Source organism: Peromyscus leucopus, chromosome 1, assembly GCF_004664715.2.
Source record: "Peromyscus leucopus breed LL Stock chromosome 1, UCI_PerLeu_2.1, whole genome shotgun sequence".
NCBI classification, from domain to species: domain Eukaryota; kingdom Metazoa; phylum Chordata; class Mammalia; order Rodentia; family Cricetidae; genus Peromyscus; species Peromyscus leucopus.
The window spans coordinates 21,732,105-21,751,932 of NC_051063.1; the positions used below are offsets into that span (position 1 = coordinate 21,732,105).

Consider the following 19,828-nt stretch of genomic DNA (forward strand, 5'->3'; position numbering starts at 1 on the left):
ACTAGTGGTCACACTTGCGTAAATATAATAGTGTTCATTGACTGCTCGGATGATTTCAAGTGCCTCAGTTACGCATGTCCCATCCTTTGTCAACAGTATCTTTATCAAGTGCCAACTCCAGCTTTCAAGGGCTTATAAACCCTTGCTTTCACTTCCTAATGACACAGAGCCTCAAGATCAGTCAGAGGTGACATTTTCAGATCTTTCCTAGGCCAGTATCACAGCTTTATGTATTAAGCAGACTTTTAGATATCAAGGAACATGTCAGAGCTTTCTAACAATCTATGACTGGCTAGTTCTCCAGGACTTCCTTTAAAATTCCTAACCAGGCTCTGGTTTGTACCAAATGAAGTTACAGCCTTAAGCAGTAGAGATCTTGCCAAGGGTTGGCTATTGTCTCTGGAATGCCCTGGAAAATGAGCTTTTTCTTTCTCCAAGCCCAGTTCAAGTCAACCAACTAGCCAAGCGCTCTCTGAACAGTTTTCCCAGGGAGCTGCAAGTTCAGACAAGACACTGACTATGCTCTTGGGACAGAGGTTATATTTAATGGAGTTCCAAAGGTGGAAAGATTCACATTCATTCATATTCTCATTTTCTCCTTCCCTTTTATTCAAACTTGCTCAGTTGTCAGATTTTAGCTATACCACTAGGGTAGAGCAGAGGGGAAATGGGAATAACATTAAGTTCCACAGACCTGTCTTTCAAAGGTTCCATCATTTTCTCTTGAGCAGTCATTTGTTTTAGTGTATTCTCCAGCTTTGTCAGTTATCAGAATCCAAACCAAAAGAGAGAGGAGAGAGACAGAGAGACAGAGACAGAGAGAACATTGTTCTCCAAGGGAGTAAAAATAAGCCTATATGCAAAGAATTAGCACAATACATCTTCTTTTTCTATTAAAATCAATGTGGTTTGGGGTCTTTGCTCATTGACAGCGTTCCAATTCCTTTCTATAATGAAAAGACTCCATGACAAAGAAAAGCTGTTCCATCTTATCTTACTTGGCAAATCCAATTCAACTGTGACAGAAAGGAATTTATAAAACAAACAAACAACAACAACAAAAAAAAACCCACAGAAATCAGAGTGAGCAGGTCAAATAAAAGAAAATAGACCTAAACATAGTAGACAGCCCTACAAGAGACAAGAGAGAACCCAAAGGGAAGACATCCCTAAGTCTCTTCACAGCAGCTATCCCTCCCAAGATTCCTCTGGAGAGACTCAATACAGAATAGGGTTTACTTCAGATTTACACAAGTTTAGTCAATCATGTGGAGTTGAAGTCAAATAAAAAAGAACTTCTGGAAAATAATATTATTTCTATTTAACATTATGCTTATATAAGCCACATTAAGATCAAAACTATCAAGGAGGCCAAAAAAATTCAACACCTGTAAAAGAATGTTGTTGGGTATTTTTTCTGTGGTACAACAAACTAAATCAAGACTAACTGGCTTAGGATAATTCTCATTTTACATTCCATACTTCCACTATTGGGACATAGCTCAGAGAGGCCTTCTATCTTACAAGTGATCTCATGACTGCTTCCTGCTTGCAGGTGACAAGGCAAATTGAATAGACTAGGATAGCTGGGTTTCACTCTCCAGATGCTTCTCAAGCCTCTCTCCCTGTCCATTTGGCCAGTTTTGCACACGGGCTTTCTAGAAGGCTAATGAAATCTGTTACAATACTCAATCTCCTAAAAACATAAACACTGAAGCTGCCGGGCCATCCTAAAGAAACTAGACTAAAGCAGCTTTTAATTCTACATTGTGTTTGCGAGATATTCATTTTCATATTTGTTAAAGCTTAAATGGAAAAGAAAGGGACTTTGCAAGAGCTCTGAATACCATCAATGCAACCAATTACTGCAATATTAAGGCAATGTTCACGTGGTCTGAATGGAATCAAATATAAGAAACTCTTGAATTGGCAAAGTTGAATGAAGACCAAAAATTATAGTCAGAGTCTATGCTCTGTTCCTTCTCCCAGTGAGGGTCAAGTGAAACTCAATACATCACTCATAAGCTGAACAACCTTGGACAAGTCAATTAATCTATCCATATATCAGCTCTTCATTTATTCAGTAGGCAAAATTATATGTGCTCTTTTACAGGAATGTGGTATAAACAAGACAAATGTTTTAAAAGCCACAAAATGTTATACAAATATATGACAGTATTATTTACCTGAGATCATGCTAAGTTCAATAAATCTAGATATGCTCCATTGTAACAATAAATTATAATAATTATCTCATGCCAAATATTATACATTATTGGCTAAAATTATACCAAATTTCACTACAGATAATCAACAATACTATAATTTCTTATCCAATTATATATCAACTAGTAAGTGGGAAAGCCATCAATAATCTTTAAAATATACTAGGCCTTATAAATATTTGTCCTCTACACTAAAAAGCAAAGGTAAGATTATATGGCTTAAATGCAATATAACTTCAAACTAAATTTCATCATTTGTCATTTTTTTAAAACCATATTCTTACACACATCTACTAAAACTGTAATCACAGTGTTGTGGTTTGAAATTGTAATGTTCCCCATAGGCTCTTGTTTAAACTTTTGATCCCCAGCTGAAAGCGCTTTTCTGGAAAGTGTGGCCAGGAGGTGGAGCCTCACTGTTGAAGCTGGTCACTGGAGGGGACTTAATGTTTTATAGAACACACTTTAGGTTCACCCTCAGCTTCTTGGAGATGGATGTAATATGACTAACCAGCCCATTGCTCCTGCCAGGATGAGTTCCAATCCTGAGTCCATGATGGACCATATTGCTCTGGACTGTAAGCTAAAATAAACTTTCTCCTTTAAATGACTCTTTCAAGGTACTTCATCATAGCAACAGAAGAGGAACTCAGACAGAAATTATGACAAGTGGGGCTGTTGCCCTGGTAAACTTCACCAGGGTGAGTCTGAAGCCTCCAGACATGGTTTATGGGGGAAATATAGAAGAGTTTGGAACTTTGGGGGGGGGGGGAAGCCCTAGAATGCTATAAGCAGAGCTCAAGTGAGCCACTCTAGTGGGAGTTTTGAACACAAGAATGCAACCAAACATGTTGACTGTCCTGGCACATAAAGTTTCAGAGGCGAACAAGGACACTACTGGAATCTGGGCTAGTGGCTAATTGGGTTACGTTCTGTCAAAGAATCCTGGTGGCAGTCTGCCAGTGTCCCCAGAACCTAAGTGAAGCTAAATTCAAAACTGATGACCTAATTTGTTTGATGGAGAAAATCGAGGGACAACACTGAGACTGTGACATGGTTATTGCTCACTGCCCTCATTCAAATGTACAGTCAAAGAGAGCAACAAACAGAGCAAAAACAAATTAATGGCAAAGCATCTGTAGCTCTTTACAGACATCAGCATCTTTAAAGAAACCCTGCTCAGCAGTGGGACAATAAGGAGACCCTGAAGGCAGACTGCACCCACAAAAGGCTCAGCTTCAAAGGAACACACCTGAGCTGAGAGTGCCAGGGGGCTTCCTGGTCCTGAAAAGCAGCAGAAAGAGAAACTAAGGCACCGAGCGACAGACCTTCATCATTGCAGTGTGTCACCTTCTACATCTATAAAATGGGTTCCCATCTCAAAACATTCTTCCCTCTTTTAAACATCTAACTTTGCTGGGTGTGGTGGCAAATCCCTGTCAACTCAGCATTTGAGAGGCCAAGACAGAAAAACTGAAAATTTTAGAGCAATTTAAGCTACACAGTGAAGTTTTCCATGCCAGCCAGGGCTACAGAGTGTGACCCTGTCTTAATAAAATAAAATCATAAATAATAATAATGTCAACAAACACACATACATACAACTAATCTTTATCCCATGGTTTTCATAAGTCCTAATAGTCATGTTATAATATAGGAACACCAGCTGGGAACAATAAACTTACACATTTACATGCAAAGAAGTCATCAGAACAAAAACCACAAAAGAACATAGCAAATTTGTGTTCCTGTATATGTGGGTCCTTGAGATTAAACCAAGGGCCTTCTGCACAGTAAGCGCATGTTCTAGTACTGAGTCACATCTCTAGGCACAACATTTAAGGGTTTTTAAAAAACCAGTTTTAATGACATTTTAGCTTGAAAGTAATCAGTGACAAAGAAGTACAAAATGAATGAATCTATATAATTAAGAAATCTTGAAATGTAAGAGGAGAAAGAAAAAACACTGCCCCAAGGACAATGTACTAAAGGTATAAATGGAAAAGTAAAATCAATGAAAGAAATACTCTCTTAATATATTTGGTAATATCACAGACTATTAAAAACTGGGTGATTTATAAAAAGTATTTCTGGCCTGTGGGATGGCTCAAAGAGGACAGAGCTGACTTCCACTCCTGCAGGTTGTCCTCTCACCTGTACATCCGCAGTACGGTCCGTGCTTGTGTGTTCACACACTCAAACACACTCACTAAATTGACTAATTATTGTAATTTAAAAACATCATTACTCCTGATGGTTCTGGGGACAAGGAGTCCAAGGTGGAGAGGGATGAACACGGATGTTCTCCACAGGCTCTAGACCTATTCCCAAGTCACCCCCAAGGCAGAAAGCAGAAAGGAAGAACTGTAAGAAGCAAGCAACACAGAGTCCAGATCACTTTTATTACAACACATTCTCATACCTACCCCATTTCTGAAAGGACATAAACATTAGGTCTATTGTCACTCATGGTTTGACTTGGGAGACCATCAAATCACAGCAGATAAGGTATGCCTTATAAAGTTATTTGTCATTTGCCAAAGAAATACAAGCCCATGATGTTATTTTTCAAGTGACGTGCAAATTTTTAATTAAAAAGATTGATCACACCTAGTCTCAGAGAACCAGTAAAGAAATATAATGTTAAAGTATGATTATTGGTAATAAAAAATAATATGTATGCTAGAGTTATTTTTCAATTGATAAAAATATTCCCAAGTACTTACCTTTTATGAAGTAATTCTATTATTAAGAATTCTTAAAGAAATAATTAGATGCACAAACTTGGCATACAATTAATAATTAATGCCAAAATTACATAGGATACCATCTATATATGTGGAAAATTGCTTCAGTAAACTGATATAGTCATATAATATATGCCAAAAAGGATATAAAATTTAATTAATTGTCATAGAAAAATTATTCAAGAGGAGTGTCAAACTTAAAAATTGTATATTTTTGGTGAACTAATGAACAACAGATACAGACAGGTGTAAAAAAAATCCTGTTTTATACCTCAGAACTCATTATGAGTTTTGATATATATAAGGAATATAATACTCAAGACAACTCAAATGTTGATAGTAATGTTATCAGCTCAGTTCTAGAACTAAAGACTTGATCATTTAAATGCACAGTTACTAAGCCGTATTAGGTCAGCATTCTGGTTTTCATGTGATAGATGATTCAATACTCTTAACAAAAACCAAACCATAAGGACCAATTGTCAGGAAGCACACATTTCACTTGTGTGCAGAGGTACATCCAGGAGTAGGAGTGTGAGCACACACACTCAAGAGACCTTGAAGACATGGACTAATCTCTGAGCAGAAGGCTTGACTTTATTCTCATTTCTCCTTTGTAACTTTTATACTTTCTCCATGTTTTACATTAAGCCAGGATTCTAATAAAATAAACCCTTAAAATCAGTTAAATTGGATAGGGAATAGACAACACCAAGACTCAATCAGTACTGAACTTACATGCCACTATGCCACGCCTAACAGGGATCTTTTGCAAATAGTCAGAGTCATTTTGGTTGCCACAATAGTGGGGAAAGGTGAGTGGTTTTTAGGTCATTTTGGACCAAAGATGCTGCAACATATGGTACTTTTCAAGAACTGTCATGCCTATAATGGTAAAGTATGCCTACTGAGGTAGGGACCATGATTTCTTGTTCAATGTTATATTTCTAGTCCACTACACAGCGGCAATAAATAATTTTTCAGTAAATAAAGTAAAATAAGTAATTTATGGTGAAGATTCAGATGCAGGTAAAAGAGTAATAGCAGACAAATCATAGCTTTCCATCTCTAGTAGAGCTAAACTCTTTTATCTGGGCTCCATTTTCTTAGGGAGATTTTATGATCAGAAACATGCTTACCAAACACACAGAAAAGCACAAAGCTCCACATATAAACACAATTTAGAAGGGAATCTTCCTTTAGATTTAGAAGTATATGCCTTCTCTACTAGAGATCACCAACTGTGCCAATCAATTCAAGACATACATACTGGTACCCTTCCTTCCCCAGCATTTGGGTGGCAAAATCACCAGTTAACCTAAGATAGGCTTAAAGTAGAAATGTTACATTTTTCTTATTTTATGTTGCCATGTGCTTAACTCAGTAAATTACTTAACATCTTAACATGCTATTTATATGTTTAAACACTTACCTAATATTTTCTAGGATCAATCTGCTCAAAATGACATGATGAATAGGTTTGTAACTTGTTCTAAAGCTTTACCCAGATGTCTCATGACTGAATTTGATGAATTTTAGAAAGCAATATTCAACATATCTGTACTCCTGGGACAACCCATAATAATGCATATTGGTGTTTCTGGGGAGGAATAAATCAATGTTTCAATTATAGGTAAAGACCATTAAGTAGTCTCATCTTATTTACTTCAGGTTTGACAATCAGATTAGTGTACCCGGAACTGAGTGGAAGATGGAGATTTTCAGGTCATTTGAATATGAAAAGTGAATAGTAAAGAATCTAAAATCTCAGGACCCATCTCATTTGGAGAGTTAATGTGAAGATTATAGGAGTTTGATGAGGTACTTACTTCAGGGCCTGACACCTAGTATCTGGTAAAGATCAATGTTATGAAATGTTAACTAGTTAGCACATAAGATGAAAGACTGTCCAAGATAGTTGATGGGAGCATTGCTTCAGCCTCATTCTTGACTAATTTTTGGTCCCTCCTGTATTCTTTATCAAGTATTTAAAAAAATATGTCATATCATGAATTTTGTTTTTCAAGACTTTAAAAGTGTCTGCATATCTGTAAGTGCACCACAGTATACCTGATGCCAAGGAGGACCACACTGGGAGTTGGATCTCCAGGAACAGGAGTTATAGACAGCTGCGAGCTGCCATAGGGGTGCTGGAACTGAACTTGGGTCCTCGGTGAGAGCAGCATCTCGCTATCCCCAACATGAAGTTTCTTTTACATAATAAAGGAATTTTAGTACCAAATCTCAAATGTACTCACAGTTTTTAATGTTAATGTACCTGTAGTGGTTTGAAAGACAATGGTCCCCAAAGGGAGTGACACTATTAGGAGTTGTGCCCTTACTGGAGAAATGTGTCACTGTGAGGGCACGCTTTGGGGCTTCTTTTTCTCAAGCTTCCCTCAGTGTGACAGTCAGCCAACTTCCACTGACTCTTGTCAGGATGTAGCCAGCTCCATGTCTCCCTGCATGTAGTCACGCTCCCTGTCATGATGATAATGGACTGAACCTCTGAAACTTTAAGCCACCACCTCAATTAAATGTTTTCTTTTTAATAGTTGCCATGGTCATGGTGTCTCTTCACAGCAATAGAAAACCCTAACTAATACCTAAGAAAATAATTCACACATCCCCATAAATTGCACTTATCATTCTCAGGCATGAGCACAAAAGGAATACAGAATCATTTTTCCAAGTAATTAGCAGTATGATTAAACAAGAACTGTAAGCTGGCAGAGACTTAAAGGATACACATATTATTTAGCTGAATAACTAATCTTTTTAGTCTTAAGACATAGTGGGAATATCTGAAACATCTGTCTGCCTACTCCAGAGCTTAGAGACTTTTTAAGGAGGGTCTTCTATCTGACAAAATAAAACTGCCTTTTCTATAACTTAAGGTTGTTCTATATAGGTCTGGTTTTCAAGGAAATTATTTCTTTTTTCTCCATAGCATTATGGCACTATATTGATTTTAGAAAACAGATCATAACAATAAGAAGAGAAATGCAAATAACTTGGAGTACAAATTTGAGTCACCCACATTAAGAAGCCATGCCTGTGGTGGAAATATTTGCTCCCTCCTATCAAAAGCATTTTGCTGTCATTTTGGGAGCCCTCCAATCACTCCATGTCCAGAACAGACTGGAGAGAAAAATCACAGAATAGTACCACCTAGGGATGTTTAGCTTAGCACACTAAACTAAAAGCTCATTAACTACTTTCAGAAAAACAGATGTCACTGCCTTCTTAGAACATAAATTCCAGACACATATTCAATTTGTACAATGAATTGAGTCTAAACAATTGAATTAAATTTGAGTCTAAATAGCTATGTTTAACTTGAATTTGTGTTCACAATTAACTCTTATTAAATTTCATAACGGTTTTGAAGAACCGCTGATTTTAAGATTTCTTCCTTTGTTTGTAGATAAGAAACATCATAGATTATTACAATGCAGTAAGAATTAAATGTTTGTATATCATGAGAACCCAACTTAAAACTTACATATGAAAGACTCTACAACTCTTTGAATGAAGAAGGAAGCAGAGTCATATCACAATCCACAGCTACATCATTGACTTAAGAATAGCATTACTTGAATTGTGTTTTTTCACCTGCCAATGCTTCCCCATTTACATCAAGGAGACAATGGCTACACCATAAACTGACCAACCAGGGCAAGTTCTTACAAATACTATACACACACACACACACACACACATACACACACACACACACACACACAAAGAGAGAGAAAGAGAGAGAGAGAGAGAGAGAGAGAGAGAGAGAGAGAGAGAGAGAGAGAAAACTCTTGTAAATTATGGCCTACTATGTAAATGAGCTACATTATAATTGCTGACCTATATACAAACTTGCTTCCTTTCCTCCATCTCCCCCTTCCCAATAACTTTATTCGTCTCACATACAACAGAGAAGATTAATGCTACCACAACTAAAGAAGCTCTAAATATCAGAGTAAAAGGAAAAAATGGTATAAGGAGAAAGACACGTGAGATTGTTCTCTGCTGCTTCCCCTGGGATGACTGAAAGATGCTTCCTCCACTACTTTCCAGAGGAAAAGTTCTGCCAGCACACTCACTGGTCTATTTCCTTATATTATCTCTAAGAGTATTCTGCAATCACTTTTAACAGTATACTGTGAAGACCCTTTTCACAAATTCACCTAAGTTTGTATAATTATCAGATATGCAATGTCTATAGTCAGATACTCTCAATTATGAAAATCAGGAAGTAAAATGAGTATCAGATTGATTGGATTAACAACCTTAATGGTTTGAAAAATACAACAAAATTGCAATATTTCCTAGGAAACTATCTGAAGAAAGAGCTGGTACTTTAAATATACTTTGATAAAATTATAGCTCTTAAATTATAACTCCTACACATAAATGCATAGTTATGTTTCAAATTCTGTTGTGAGGGCTTAGACACAAAATTAATCACCATTCTGAAAACCTCATTGTAACCTTATAACCATGATAAAATTTTGAGAAATGTACTGGGGAAGTTTTGATGCAACCTCTGAAGGACAACAAAAGAACAGAACCAAGTTTGAAATGGAGGCTATAGCATCAGAATATACAACTGTAATCCCAGCAATACCAGTAATTGGGAGGCAGAGACAAAGCTCTTCTTGTCTCGCTGTCTGTATGTCTATCTCTGATTCTGTCTAACTCACTCTCTTTCTCCTCCTTCCCTCCCTCTTCTCTCTCTCACACACAAAGACATGGAGACATTCTCACATTCTCATTCTCTCTCTCTCTCTCTCTCTCTCTCTCTCTCTCTCTCTCTCTCTCTCTCTCTCTCTCTCTCTCCCTCCCTCCCTCCCTCCTTCTCACACGCACAGTTTCTCTCTCCTCTTTCTCCTCACACATACAGGTACACACACACACACACACACACACACACACACAGGAGTGGGGTATAGTTTTGGTGTCTCTTTAACTCTGAGGAGATAATTCTTATTTCTCTTTGGTCTTGTTTCCCAATTAGCAGTCTGTACATTTATTTTCCCACAAGAACTGAAGATTCCCCACCCCCACCCCACCCCCCGTAAGAAAAGCTACTTAAAGAACCCAAAACTTTGATAAATTCTACCTTACCAACACATCTTCCACTGGATATATATATGTTCATAAAACTATGAAATAAACTTGAAAGGTGGTAGCTTTTAAAGACAATTGAACTGGTAGTACAACTCAGAGATAGGCCACTTGCTTAGCCCATGAGAGTCACTAGGTCTGATCCACATCACAGCAAAAGCAAGCATATTAGGTCAGAGAATTTGCTCAGAGTATAGCTCAAAGCACTTGCCTAGCATGCATAGTTCAATAGCCAGCACCATAGGGGAAATGTAAACTACATTAAAATCATTAAGACACATTTAATTACTGAATCATTAGATCACGTACTAAAAGGTAAACCATATAATTACTTGAAAATACCGACTTTAATTGTTTATGTTTCATTTAAAAAAAGAAATGAAAAATAATGTTTTATCAACTTCAAAGGACTGGCAATTGAATTTCAACCATTTGGAAAGGTAAGAAAACAGCTGAATGCAAATGCCATCTCAGAGACCAATGATGAACAGCTTCTAAGTGCTCAGACACTGAGCCTATCCCCTACCACCACACATCCCTCCCAGCTCTTTTCATGTTTCTGAATGCCAAAGGAAAGGCTCTCTTTAAAGAACTGTTTGCAATGAAAGCAAAGGTTCACATAAGCAAACTGTAGTAACAAACCCATTATTGAGTGGAGGAATCATGATATCATCTGAAACATGTTGGCCAATTACTCACCAAATAGTCAATATCCACTGGTCCAAGTGCCATCATGTCATTGCCTGAAATTTCAGAAAGTGACTGCTATTTGTCTACCTTTAAGCAGATTCTGGTATGTGTACAACATCTGGTAATTTAATTAGTATAGAAATGCAGAGAGTATGTACAATTATTTGGCTACCATTTTAGGATACCCAATCCAGACATTATGGAGGGTGACACGTGGGTACCAAAGCAATGAGAAAAGACTGTACCTTCTATTTTTGGTCCCAAACTGCTCTAAGCTTGAAAAGTACTTGATTATCTCACATATAAGGGTGTGGATGCTTTCTCATTGTTTTCCTACAAACTCTGAGTGACAGCTATATGACTTTTCAATACAGCATGCCTTTATTCCTACCTGAGACAGCTGGAGGTGACAGAGGGGCTAGGTGATAGACAGCAGAGAGAAGTTCTCTTATAGTTTCCATAGCACCACGGACAAACAGGTTTCCTGAAGCATTTAAAAGAATTACATAACACAATCTAATGATGTCGCTAGTACATATAGTTGTGAAAGAATAAAGCCCCTCACCATATTCACTGCCAACCACCAAGAAAAGCATATTCCAAAATTTTAAATGTACACTTTTGAAAAATTTCACACATGATATCCTGTATGTGACAGATTGAAGCAGTCTACTCTTTGTGTTTCTCTGTGTTACACAGAAACAGAGGACATGTGATCAAGTTGCACCTGGTCATTCATCCAGCCAAACCCCAGGTATTCTTTTCATAAAACTCTAGGAATACCAAGAGCTCCAACATATTCAAAGAACAATTAGGTTAACCTAAAAATTCTTTCAAATATCTTGAAACCATTATTTTAAATTACTGCACTTGATGATAAATACCACTATATGTCTCAATTATTTAAAAGTACTCTTTGTATGACTAAAATCTCTATTTTTTAAAATATCTAATTAAGCCAAAAAGGATACTGGTTTTGATTTTACAGAGAACCAATGGGAATATGTTTTAATGAATTGGAATTCAAAGAGTAAAAATGTTTTAATTATCAGAAAAATATATGAGAAAAAATAAGAAAAGGAGATTTCTTTAATGTGTACTTTACAATGTGAAGAGGAAAGAACAATTCTGAAAATCATTCTGCTAACTTTCTGTATTTAAAGAAATAAAAATGAGAAAAGATTAACATGCTGTGGGATGTTCTCTATGCTGTGAATGTGTTGCCCTGATTGGTTAATAAATAAAGTGCTGACTGGCCAATAGCCAGGCAGAAAGTATAGGTGGGACAAAGAGAAAGGAGAATTCTGGGAACAGGAAGGCTGAGTGAGGAGATGCTGCCAGCCACAGCCATGCAAAACAAGATGTAAATTACCGAGCCACATGGCAACATATAGATTAATAGAAGTGGGTTAATTTAAGATATAAGAACTACATAGCAAGAAGCCTGAGTCATTAGGCCAAACATTTTAAATAATATGAGCATCTGTGTGTTTATCTGAGTCTGAGTGGCTGCCGTCCCAAGCAGGACTGAAGAAAACTCCAGCTACATTAACAGATAATACATTATTAGCTCAAATCATAAAATAAATATTATTTCTTGGAAATGAAGAAGCAAAGCAGACATGAACAGGCCATAAAGCTGAAACATTAGTAAAATACACATAATATGCAATTTTATGAAAAAAAAAAACTTTTGAGCTAGGGTCTTACTATGTAGACTAGGATGGCCTCAGACTCACAAAGATCACTCTGCTCCTACCTTCTGAGAGCTGGGATTAAAGGTGTGTGTAATGTACTCTTTCAGTTTTGTTTTTAAAAGGATTTTCTGGTTCATGGTAGAAAAACAGAAAAAGTTATTTTAAAATCACTAATCTTTACTTCTAATGGAATCAACTTACAGTGACAGGGACAGTACAACACACACTTATGCATCTGTTTACACCTCTTCAGACTATTTTTGCGGACCTACATTTGTTCCATGATATCACAGGCCAGTTTAGCATAATGTTTATCTTATAATCAACTATAAACAGCAACACAGTTTTCTAGCATGATTTAGTTTTGTTTTCATTTTCCTTAAAGGTAGAAGTGACAGTTGCCATAAATTTTTATATTGGTCCATTAAACTTGGAAAAATAACAAAGCAAACAGGCACAGCTGAGTCTATATGAACAGGCAGCAAATCTAAATACACATATTTAGGACTAACTAAAGACTAGGCTCACAAAAAAATCACAGGTGTCTGTGTGTATCTAGAGGATTACAAGTCAGATTCAGCAAAATGAAATAATCTATACTAATTAATACATCCACTTTCTCAAGAACTGGACAATTTAAACTCTATTATCAAATATGCCTGTTACACTGTGATTGTTTTCTGAAATGAACTTTATTGTATATATTATAAATGAAGTGAGTACATGTTTCACAATGACTTTAAACAACATAATTACTAATTATACAGGCATATAACTACATATTTATTTATCTATGCATAAGAGCCAGAGTTGGTGGACAACTCCAAGGAAACAGTATCTTCACGATACAACAGGACTGAAAAATATATGAACTCACAGAGACTATGATAGCATGCACAAGTCCTATACAGGTTCAAACCAGGCAAAATTCTAGCAATGAGAAGGGAAAGTGGACACAAATTCCCACCCCTAACCAAGAGCCTATTTGCAACTGATACCTACTAGGAAAGGAAAATCAGTTTTTTCCAATGCAGTGACACCGAATATATCCCATACTCCATGGAAGGCCAACACAAGACAAATTCCATGGTTTTCATTTTGTTTTGTTTTTGTGTAGGGGTATGCTTTTTCTTCTGGTATTTTGAGAGAGAGACCATGTACACACAAACATAAGTTGGATGGGTAAGGAGGTAGGATAGATATGGGAGAAGTTGGGGAAGAGAAAAGAATATTATCAAAATATGTTACATGAAAAGTTTTAAATAAAACATTAATTTTTAAAGTATATGTGGGACAAAGAGAAAGGAGAATTCTGGGAACACAGGAAGGCTGAGTGAGGAGATGCTGCCAGCCACAGCCATGCAAAACAAGATGTAAATTACTGAGCCACATGGCAACATATAGATTAATAGAAATGGGTTAATTTAAGATATAAGAACTACATAGCAAGAAGCCTGAGCCATTAGGCCAAACATTTTAAATAATATGAGCATCTGTGTGTTTATCTGAGTCTGAGTGGCTGCCGTCCCAAGCAGGACTGAAGATAACTCCAGCTACATTATCAGATAATAAAATTCCAATTATAAAACATTCTGAATTTAGTATTTTTTTTTTTTTTTGGTTTTTCGAGACAGGGTTTCTCTGTGTAGCTTTGCGCCTTTCCTGGAACTCACTTGGTAGCCCAGGCTGGCCTCGAACTCACAGAGATCCGCCTGGCTCTGCCTCCCGAGTGCTGGGATTAAAGGCGTGCGCCACCACAGCCCAGCTCTGAATGTAGTATTTTAACAGTGCTTCATTCTTTAAAATGTAATTAAAGAGTTCAACAATATAAGCATACAAATTGTTTTTGAGAAAAAATGACTTGTGGTCTACAGAAACCACAAATAACGGCTAGTGGTTCTACTGCAGACAGTACTTCCTAACATTAAGTGTTGTCTGCCCTGGCTTTAGGTAAGTCTGACTTATCCATGTGTTCTTCTCACTTGATGGGCAAATCCAAGACCTTTGCTGTTCCTGAAACACAGGCAGGAACTATATCCCTCAAAAGTATGAAGTCAGATAGTCATTGCTTATAACTAGTTTAATTCCCATTAGCTACTTCTATTATATTTCAAGCCATTTGTATTCTTTTGAATATACTACCTTCTCATTTAATCAAATACCTTCATCACATTTACAACAAAATATGGTATTAACAAAAGAATATAGAAAAACATAAATGATTTTTGTTAAATTAACTATAAGAAAAAGTTGAACATTCTTTAAACTAGACCAAACAGTGCCAAAGGTAACCAATCCATTTACTATGCCTCCAATGCCACTATAATTCTTAACAGCAATTCTGATCACTGTCAGTTCTCTTACCTCAACATAAGATGCTAAACCTAGGCAGTGTAGGCACATCTTCACTTAGTTTTCACATGAAAAAACAATGTTGCAGAGAGGCTCACTGTACATATTTGTATAGGTACAGAGAGGCCACATTGTACCTATTTACCAAAATAACAGAAGTATGCTCTGTCTTTTGAAATTCTATCAAAATTGTGGATAGGTTAACATTTAACATGTTAGCATTCAATTTCCGGTTCTTACAATTTTTAAGAATGTGGACCCAAGATGTAGACAAGAGAGGTCACTTCATACATTAATTTTTCACTACTAACCAGTACTGAAATGAATTAATATATCACACATCTCTTTGAAAACAATGTTTTTTATGAAATCTAGGTCTGTGGTATTATTTTCAGCAATTGCTCTCTCCTGAAATACTTTCCTTACATCTTACATGACAGTGATGAGACACAATACAAATGACAATATCAGGACTGGAAGATGGCTCAGTGGTTAAGAGCACTGACTGCTCTTCCAGAGGGTCCATATTAATCTCTGAATACACACATAGTAAGTGGCTCACAAATGTCTATAACTCCTGTCCCAGGGATCCAGCACCTTCTTCTGGCTTCCACAGGCACTGCATGTACATGGTGCACAGACATATATTCAGGTAAAACACCCATATAAATAAAATAAATAGTAGAAAAATTGTATTAAAAAGGAATATTATCACTTTTCAAAGTAACTAGATGGACATAAGTTCTTTCTATTCTTAGTTCATTTATCTTTTACTTATCTATCATTTTATAGCTCTCTAGAATACATTTTTACATTTTTAAAAACTTGGAATCAAAGGAATATTTATTTAAGCAATTAGCTGGCAAACAACAAACTGGGGCTTAAATTCAAGTTTTGTATTAAAAAGAAACTAGGCCTCACGTTCTCTCTGAATTCTATAAGGTAGCAAAACTCTTCCAACTTGGGCCAGATATTTATTAAGCTGAAAACTCAACTTGTACGTAATGGAATTAATCCTAGGTGTCTCACATAGCTTAGTTTGGGTCTTTGTGGAAATTACACAGTTCCATACACATACAACGACTTTCTATTAATACTGTGAATTCTGACAAGTCAATTTTGCATACATCAATTTCATAGTAAGCCAGTGTTTGTGTCTTCAACAGTGAAGTGTAATTTGGTATTCACAGAATTTTCTACACAGTGATTGTCCCATACTTGATGGTGTAGAAGATATAGACAAAGAAACAGGAATTGGTAGGTATACTGTGTGTTTTCCAAACAGAAATATTACTGAAGTTAACAAGAGCCACAGAAGATGAAAATTTTGTCTAGAAAAGCAAACAATTCATTATTGTGAATGGGATGCTTAAAGTTCAAGTATTGAACTCACTACTCTCACTTGAGAGTAGAACTCCAGCCTTTGACAGCAATAACCTGTAAATATACACACGTGCTAATACCCCTGATTTGTTCATTTTTGGTGTGTCAGCATTGGGAAGATTGTTAAAGTGGCAGTTGTAGTAAAGATTAGCAATAACAATAAAGAACAGAAATTAGGTATGTGACCTATTATATTTCATTTAAAAACTTCCTTATTAAAATGGATAAAACAGGCTTGAAATAAAGAACACTTAGAATATTACATAAATAACCTCATGACGGGGCTTCTAAAGTTTGAGTTGTGCTTTGGGGCTGGGGGGGATACTTACTTGAAGCCATACTGCTCCCTAGATCTATATCCCTCAAAGTAAATTGTCTAGAAGAAAACTAGTGTGATCTCAGATGCTCATTGTAAGACATCTCAGTGGGAAAATCCCCTGTTGGTGAGTTCCTCACTGATAAACATTTCTCCCAAAAGCAAATTTATTGTTTAAAAGTGGCTTATCCTATACCGTTTATTCTAAGCTGTAAGCTTGCTTAAGAGGTTGATTTTACCTTTAGCTGAAACTGTGTATTTTCTAATCTGCTTTGGGCAGCTGTCAAGTAATCAGAGTAAGCAGTGCCATTTTAATAAGGAAGTCTTTTAATGAAATATAATAGGTCACAAATACCTAATTTCTGCTCTTTACTGTAATTGCTAGTCTTTACTACAACTGCCACTTTAACAATCTTTTCCCAATGCTGACACAAAAGATGAACAAATCACGGGTATTAGCATGTGTGTATATTTACAGCTTACTGCTGTCAAAGGCTGGAGTTCTACTCTCAACGCCAATAGCTATATGAGACTCGTTCTTTGATGGAAGTATCCTTCTTCAGACTGTGAATGTATTCGAATTAAGTTCCTTTTCACAGCACCATTAGTAAACACACACTAATGACTAAAAAGAAAGAATGCTGAGAAGTTAGAGCATTACATCTGTCGACAAATCACAGTGTTTTTCCTATCACTGTGAAAGATAAATACTTTACTTCTTTATTGTTTCATTAGTAAATTCTGCTTCAATTGGTTTATAACCTCAAAGAAGTTCAAATAAGCTGTTTTTTTTAATACTTTGAAATTTGTAAAATGATCAATTTTATCTGGATGTTAAATTACATCACAACATAAAAGGACAGGGAACTGCAGCAAAAATAAAAATAGAATGTCAAAAAGAGAGAAAGCATGAATATCATGGTATTTTTATTTTTAAAAGGGTTATTAGGATTATCTGGCTCTGATTCTAATTTAAGTTTATGATAATGTACTTTTAAAAACTTTCTCCTGAAAACTTTAGATAATAATTCTTGTAACTTTTGTTTTATTATGAGCATATTATTAATATATGACTCTTAAATTTTGGTATCACTATTGCTACCGTAATATCAAAAGTCCTATGCACAAACAGTAATAGTTTTATTAGAAGTTTGCCCATTTTTGAAAAGCTAAGCTTCCCTAAATCAAACTAGCTTGCTGTGAAAAGAAAACCATGACAACTGTTTGTACCTCTTGCTTTATTATTGCATCCGGCCCAGTCACTCTTAGAAATTCAATCTATTATGGTTGCTAGGAGTCTGTTGCTGTGCAACCTAAAAGGGTATGCTGTGCTTTCAGGCCAAGCAGTGCTAATAAACCTGTAGGCTTCTCTCTGTGGGGCTGACCAGTGTGTTTAAAGGGCTTAATACTTTTCAAGAGTGATTGGCCCACAATTCAAGACACATCCTATTAAAAACAAGTCACACTGAGAGATTTCTAACAAAGAGATGAAATGCTAAATATACACAAATATTCAAAATGTATCCTCAGAACCCCTAACTAATTTGGTAAAACAAACAGAGATTATGATCTACATTTCAATTATACCATCTACCACCCCAGGTTTTTCTTTCCATATGGTCCCCTTAAAGGGTATAATATATATAAATGAACTCAGCAGGTTTTGGTGGGGGTGGGGCTGTAGAACAGTGCAAACTTTGATTTTTCAAAATCTATTATAAGGCCAAACAATAGAAAAGTAAACTTCGCAAGTCAATAGTTACAAATGTAGTAGCAATGAAATTATTAAAAAAAAAAATTCTAAATTTCACTTTACTGGAAAAACATTTTTATTCCTCTATTTGTCTCAGTTGATCAGTAATGTTTTTACATAATTCAAGAATCTATGGTATCCTATCACAAAATTTCTAAACTTTTAAGATTAATGCTGAATAAATTATTCACACAAATTTCACTGCATTAGACAACATTATTGTATTTAAATTTATAAATAAATTTATATTATTAGTCAAGGGACTCATGGAATCTGTCAATAAAATTCTGCTAAAGCATTGTGTGAAGCACACTGAGGAGTGGCCCAGGGTAGGGAAGCCCTAATGCCACCTTTAAAAGAAGAAACTGCACTGACTTACACATTTACACACACTAGGCCCTTTGTCATAAAGGAGTGGGAGAAAAAGATAAAAGTGTAGTATCATAAAATACCAAAGACTGTACAGGAAAAGATAAGTAACAACAACCCAACTTTTAAAAATGTATCCAGGATTTTCCAATGACATTCTGGTTAAATTCACATTACCTGCAATTTTTGAAGCTTAAAAATAAGTTTGGAAAACTTCCGACGAGCACTTCTCCATATTCATCCCACCCTTTAGCCCTTCTCCTGACATGAGAGCTGGCAACACTGCCGTCTGTCAACACCTACCTTACTCCCTTTCAAAGAGCACGGGGGCTCCCAGAATTACTTTCATTTCTTCTCATTACACACCACAGGAGCAGAGAAAGGAAATGAACTCAGAATATCCAGAAGCAACAAACAGGAGACTGTGGAACAACCATCCCAAAACAAAGAGAGTGAATCCAAAAGGAGAGCTCAAGGAGACTGAAATGGAAAGACTGACCAAAGAACTCTGCCTGAACCAAGGAGAGGATGGGCTAAGATTTAGAACTGACTGACATTTGTAAATAAAGCCAACCTGAAAGCAGAACAAATAAGCAAAGTCAGCCCGGAAAGTGTGACAGAGACAACACGTTACACTAGAAAGAGAATACTGAAGAGAGGACTGGTGGAAAGATACATGGACATTCACTTTACAGAGGTGAAGTGAAAGGAAACAAATAGAAAAGCCTACATGCGGTAATTTTATATTTCTTGTGTCATTCTTACTTCCTAATAAAGGTGCAACAACTCAGAAAATCCTCATTTTCAGGATTCAGGGATGTCAGTAGACACATGATATAAAAACCAAGTACAGAATCTAGTTAATTTCCAAAAAATAACTGGAGTACTTTCTAATGCTCATGCTTAACAAATTTTTAATTTAATTCTAAAGCTGAAGACACTGTTAATATGAAAATATTTCTGAAGCAATTTCAATGTTGGTTCCATAGTTAAGAACATAACAATAAAATACATACATTACAGACATATATACATAGTAACCAATAGTTATTAAAGCCATATTTGACTTAGAAACATATTATTCCCAGAGCATGTATTGGCAAATTTATTAAGTTCCAAAGTAGTTATTTAACACTTGGTCAATTATTTGACAAATAAATTACACTCTTCCA

At 36.0% G+C, this 19,828-nt stretch overlaps 1 protein-coding gene across 8 annotated transcripts in view; it reads right to left on the reverse strand.

The window, feature by feature from the left end:
* The window catches only part of Rfx3 (regulatory factor X3), a 266,547-nt gene that overhangs the window by 226,531 nt on the left and 20,188 nt on the right, over positions 1-19,828 (reverse strand). For 2 of the 8 annotated variants that reach the window (XM_037205509.1, XM_037205501.1), the window contains exon 2: positions 11,178-11,270. The exons of 4 other annotated variants lie outside the window; for them this stretch is intronic. Coding sequence is in view for 3 of the 4 variants with exons in the window: in XM_037205501.1 (XP_037061396.1) it covers positions 11,178-11,247 (70 nt within the window). In the remaining variant the exon portion in view is untranslated. Of the gene's footprint in view, positions 1-11,177; positions 11,759-19,828 lie in introns of those variants that run through there. 2 more of the 8 variants (XM_037205496.1, XM_028894342.2) reach the window with 2 other exon arrangements.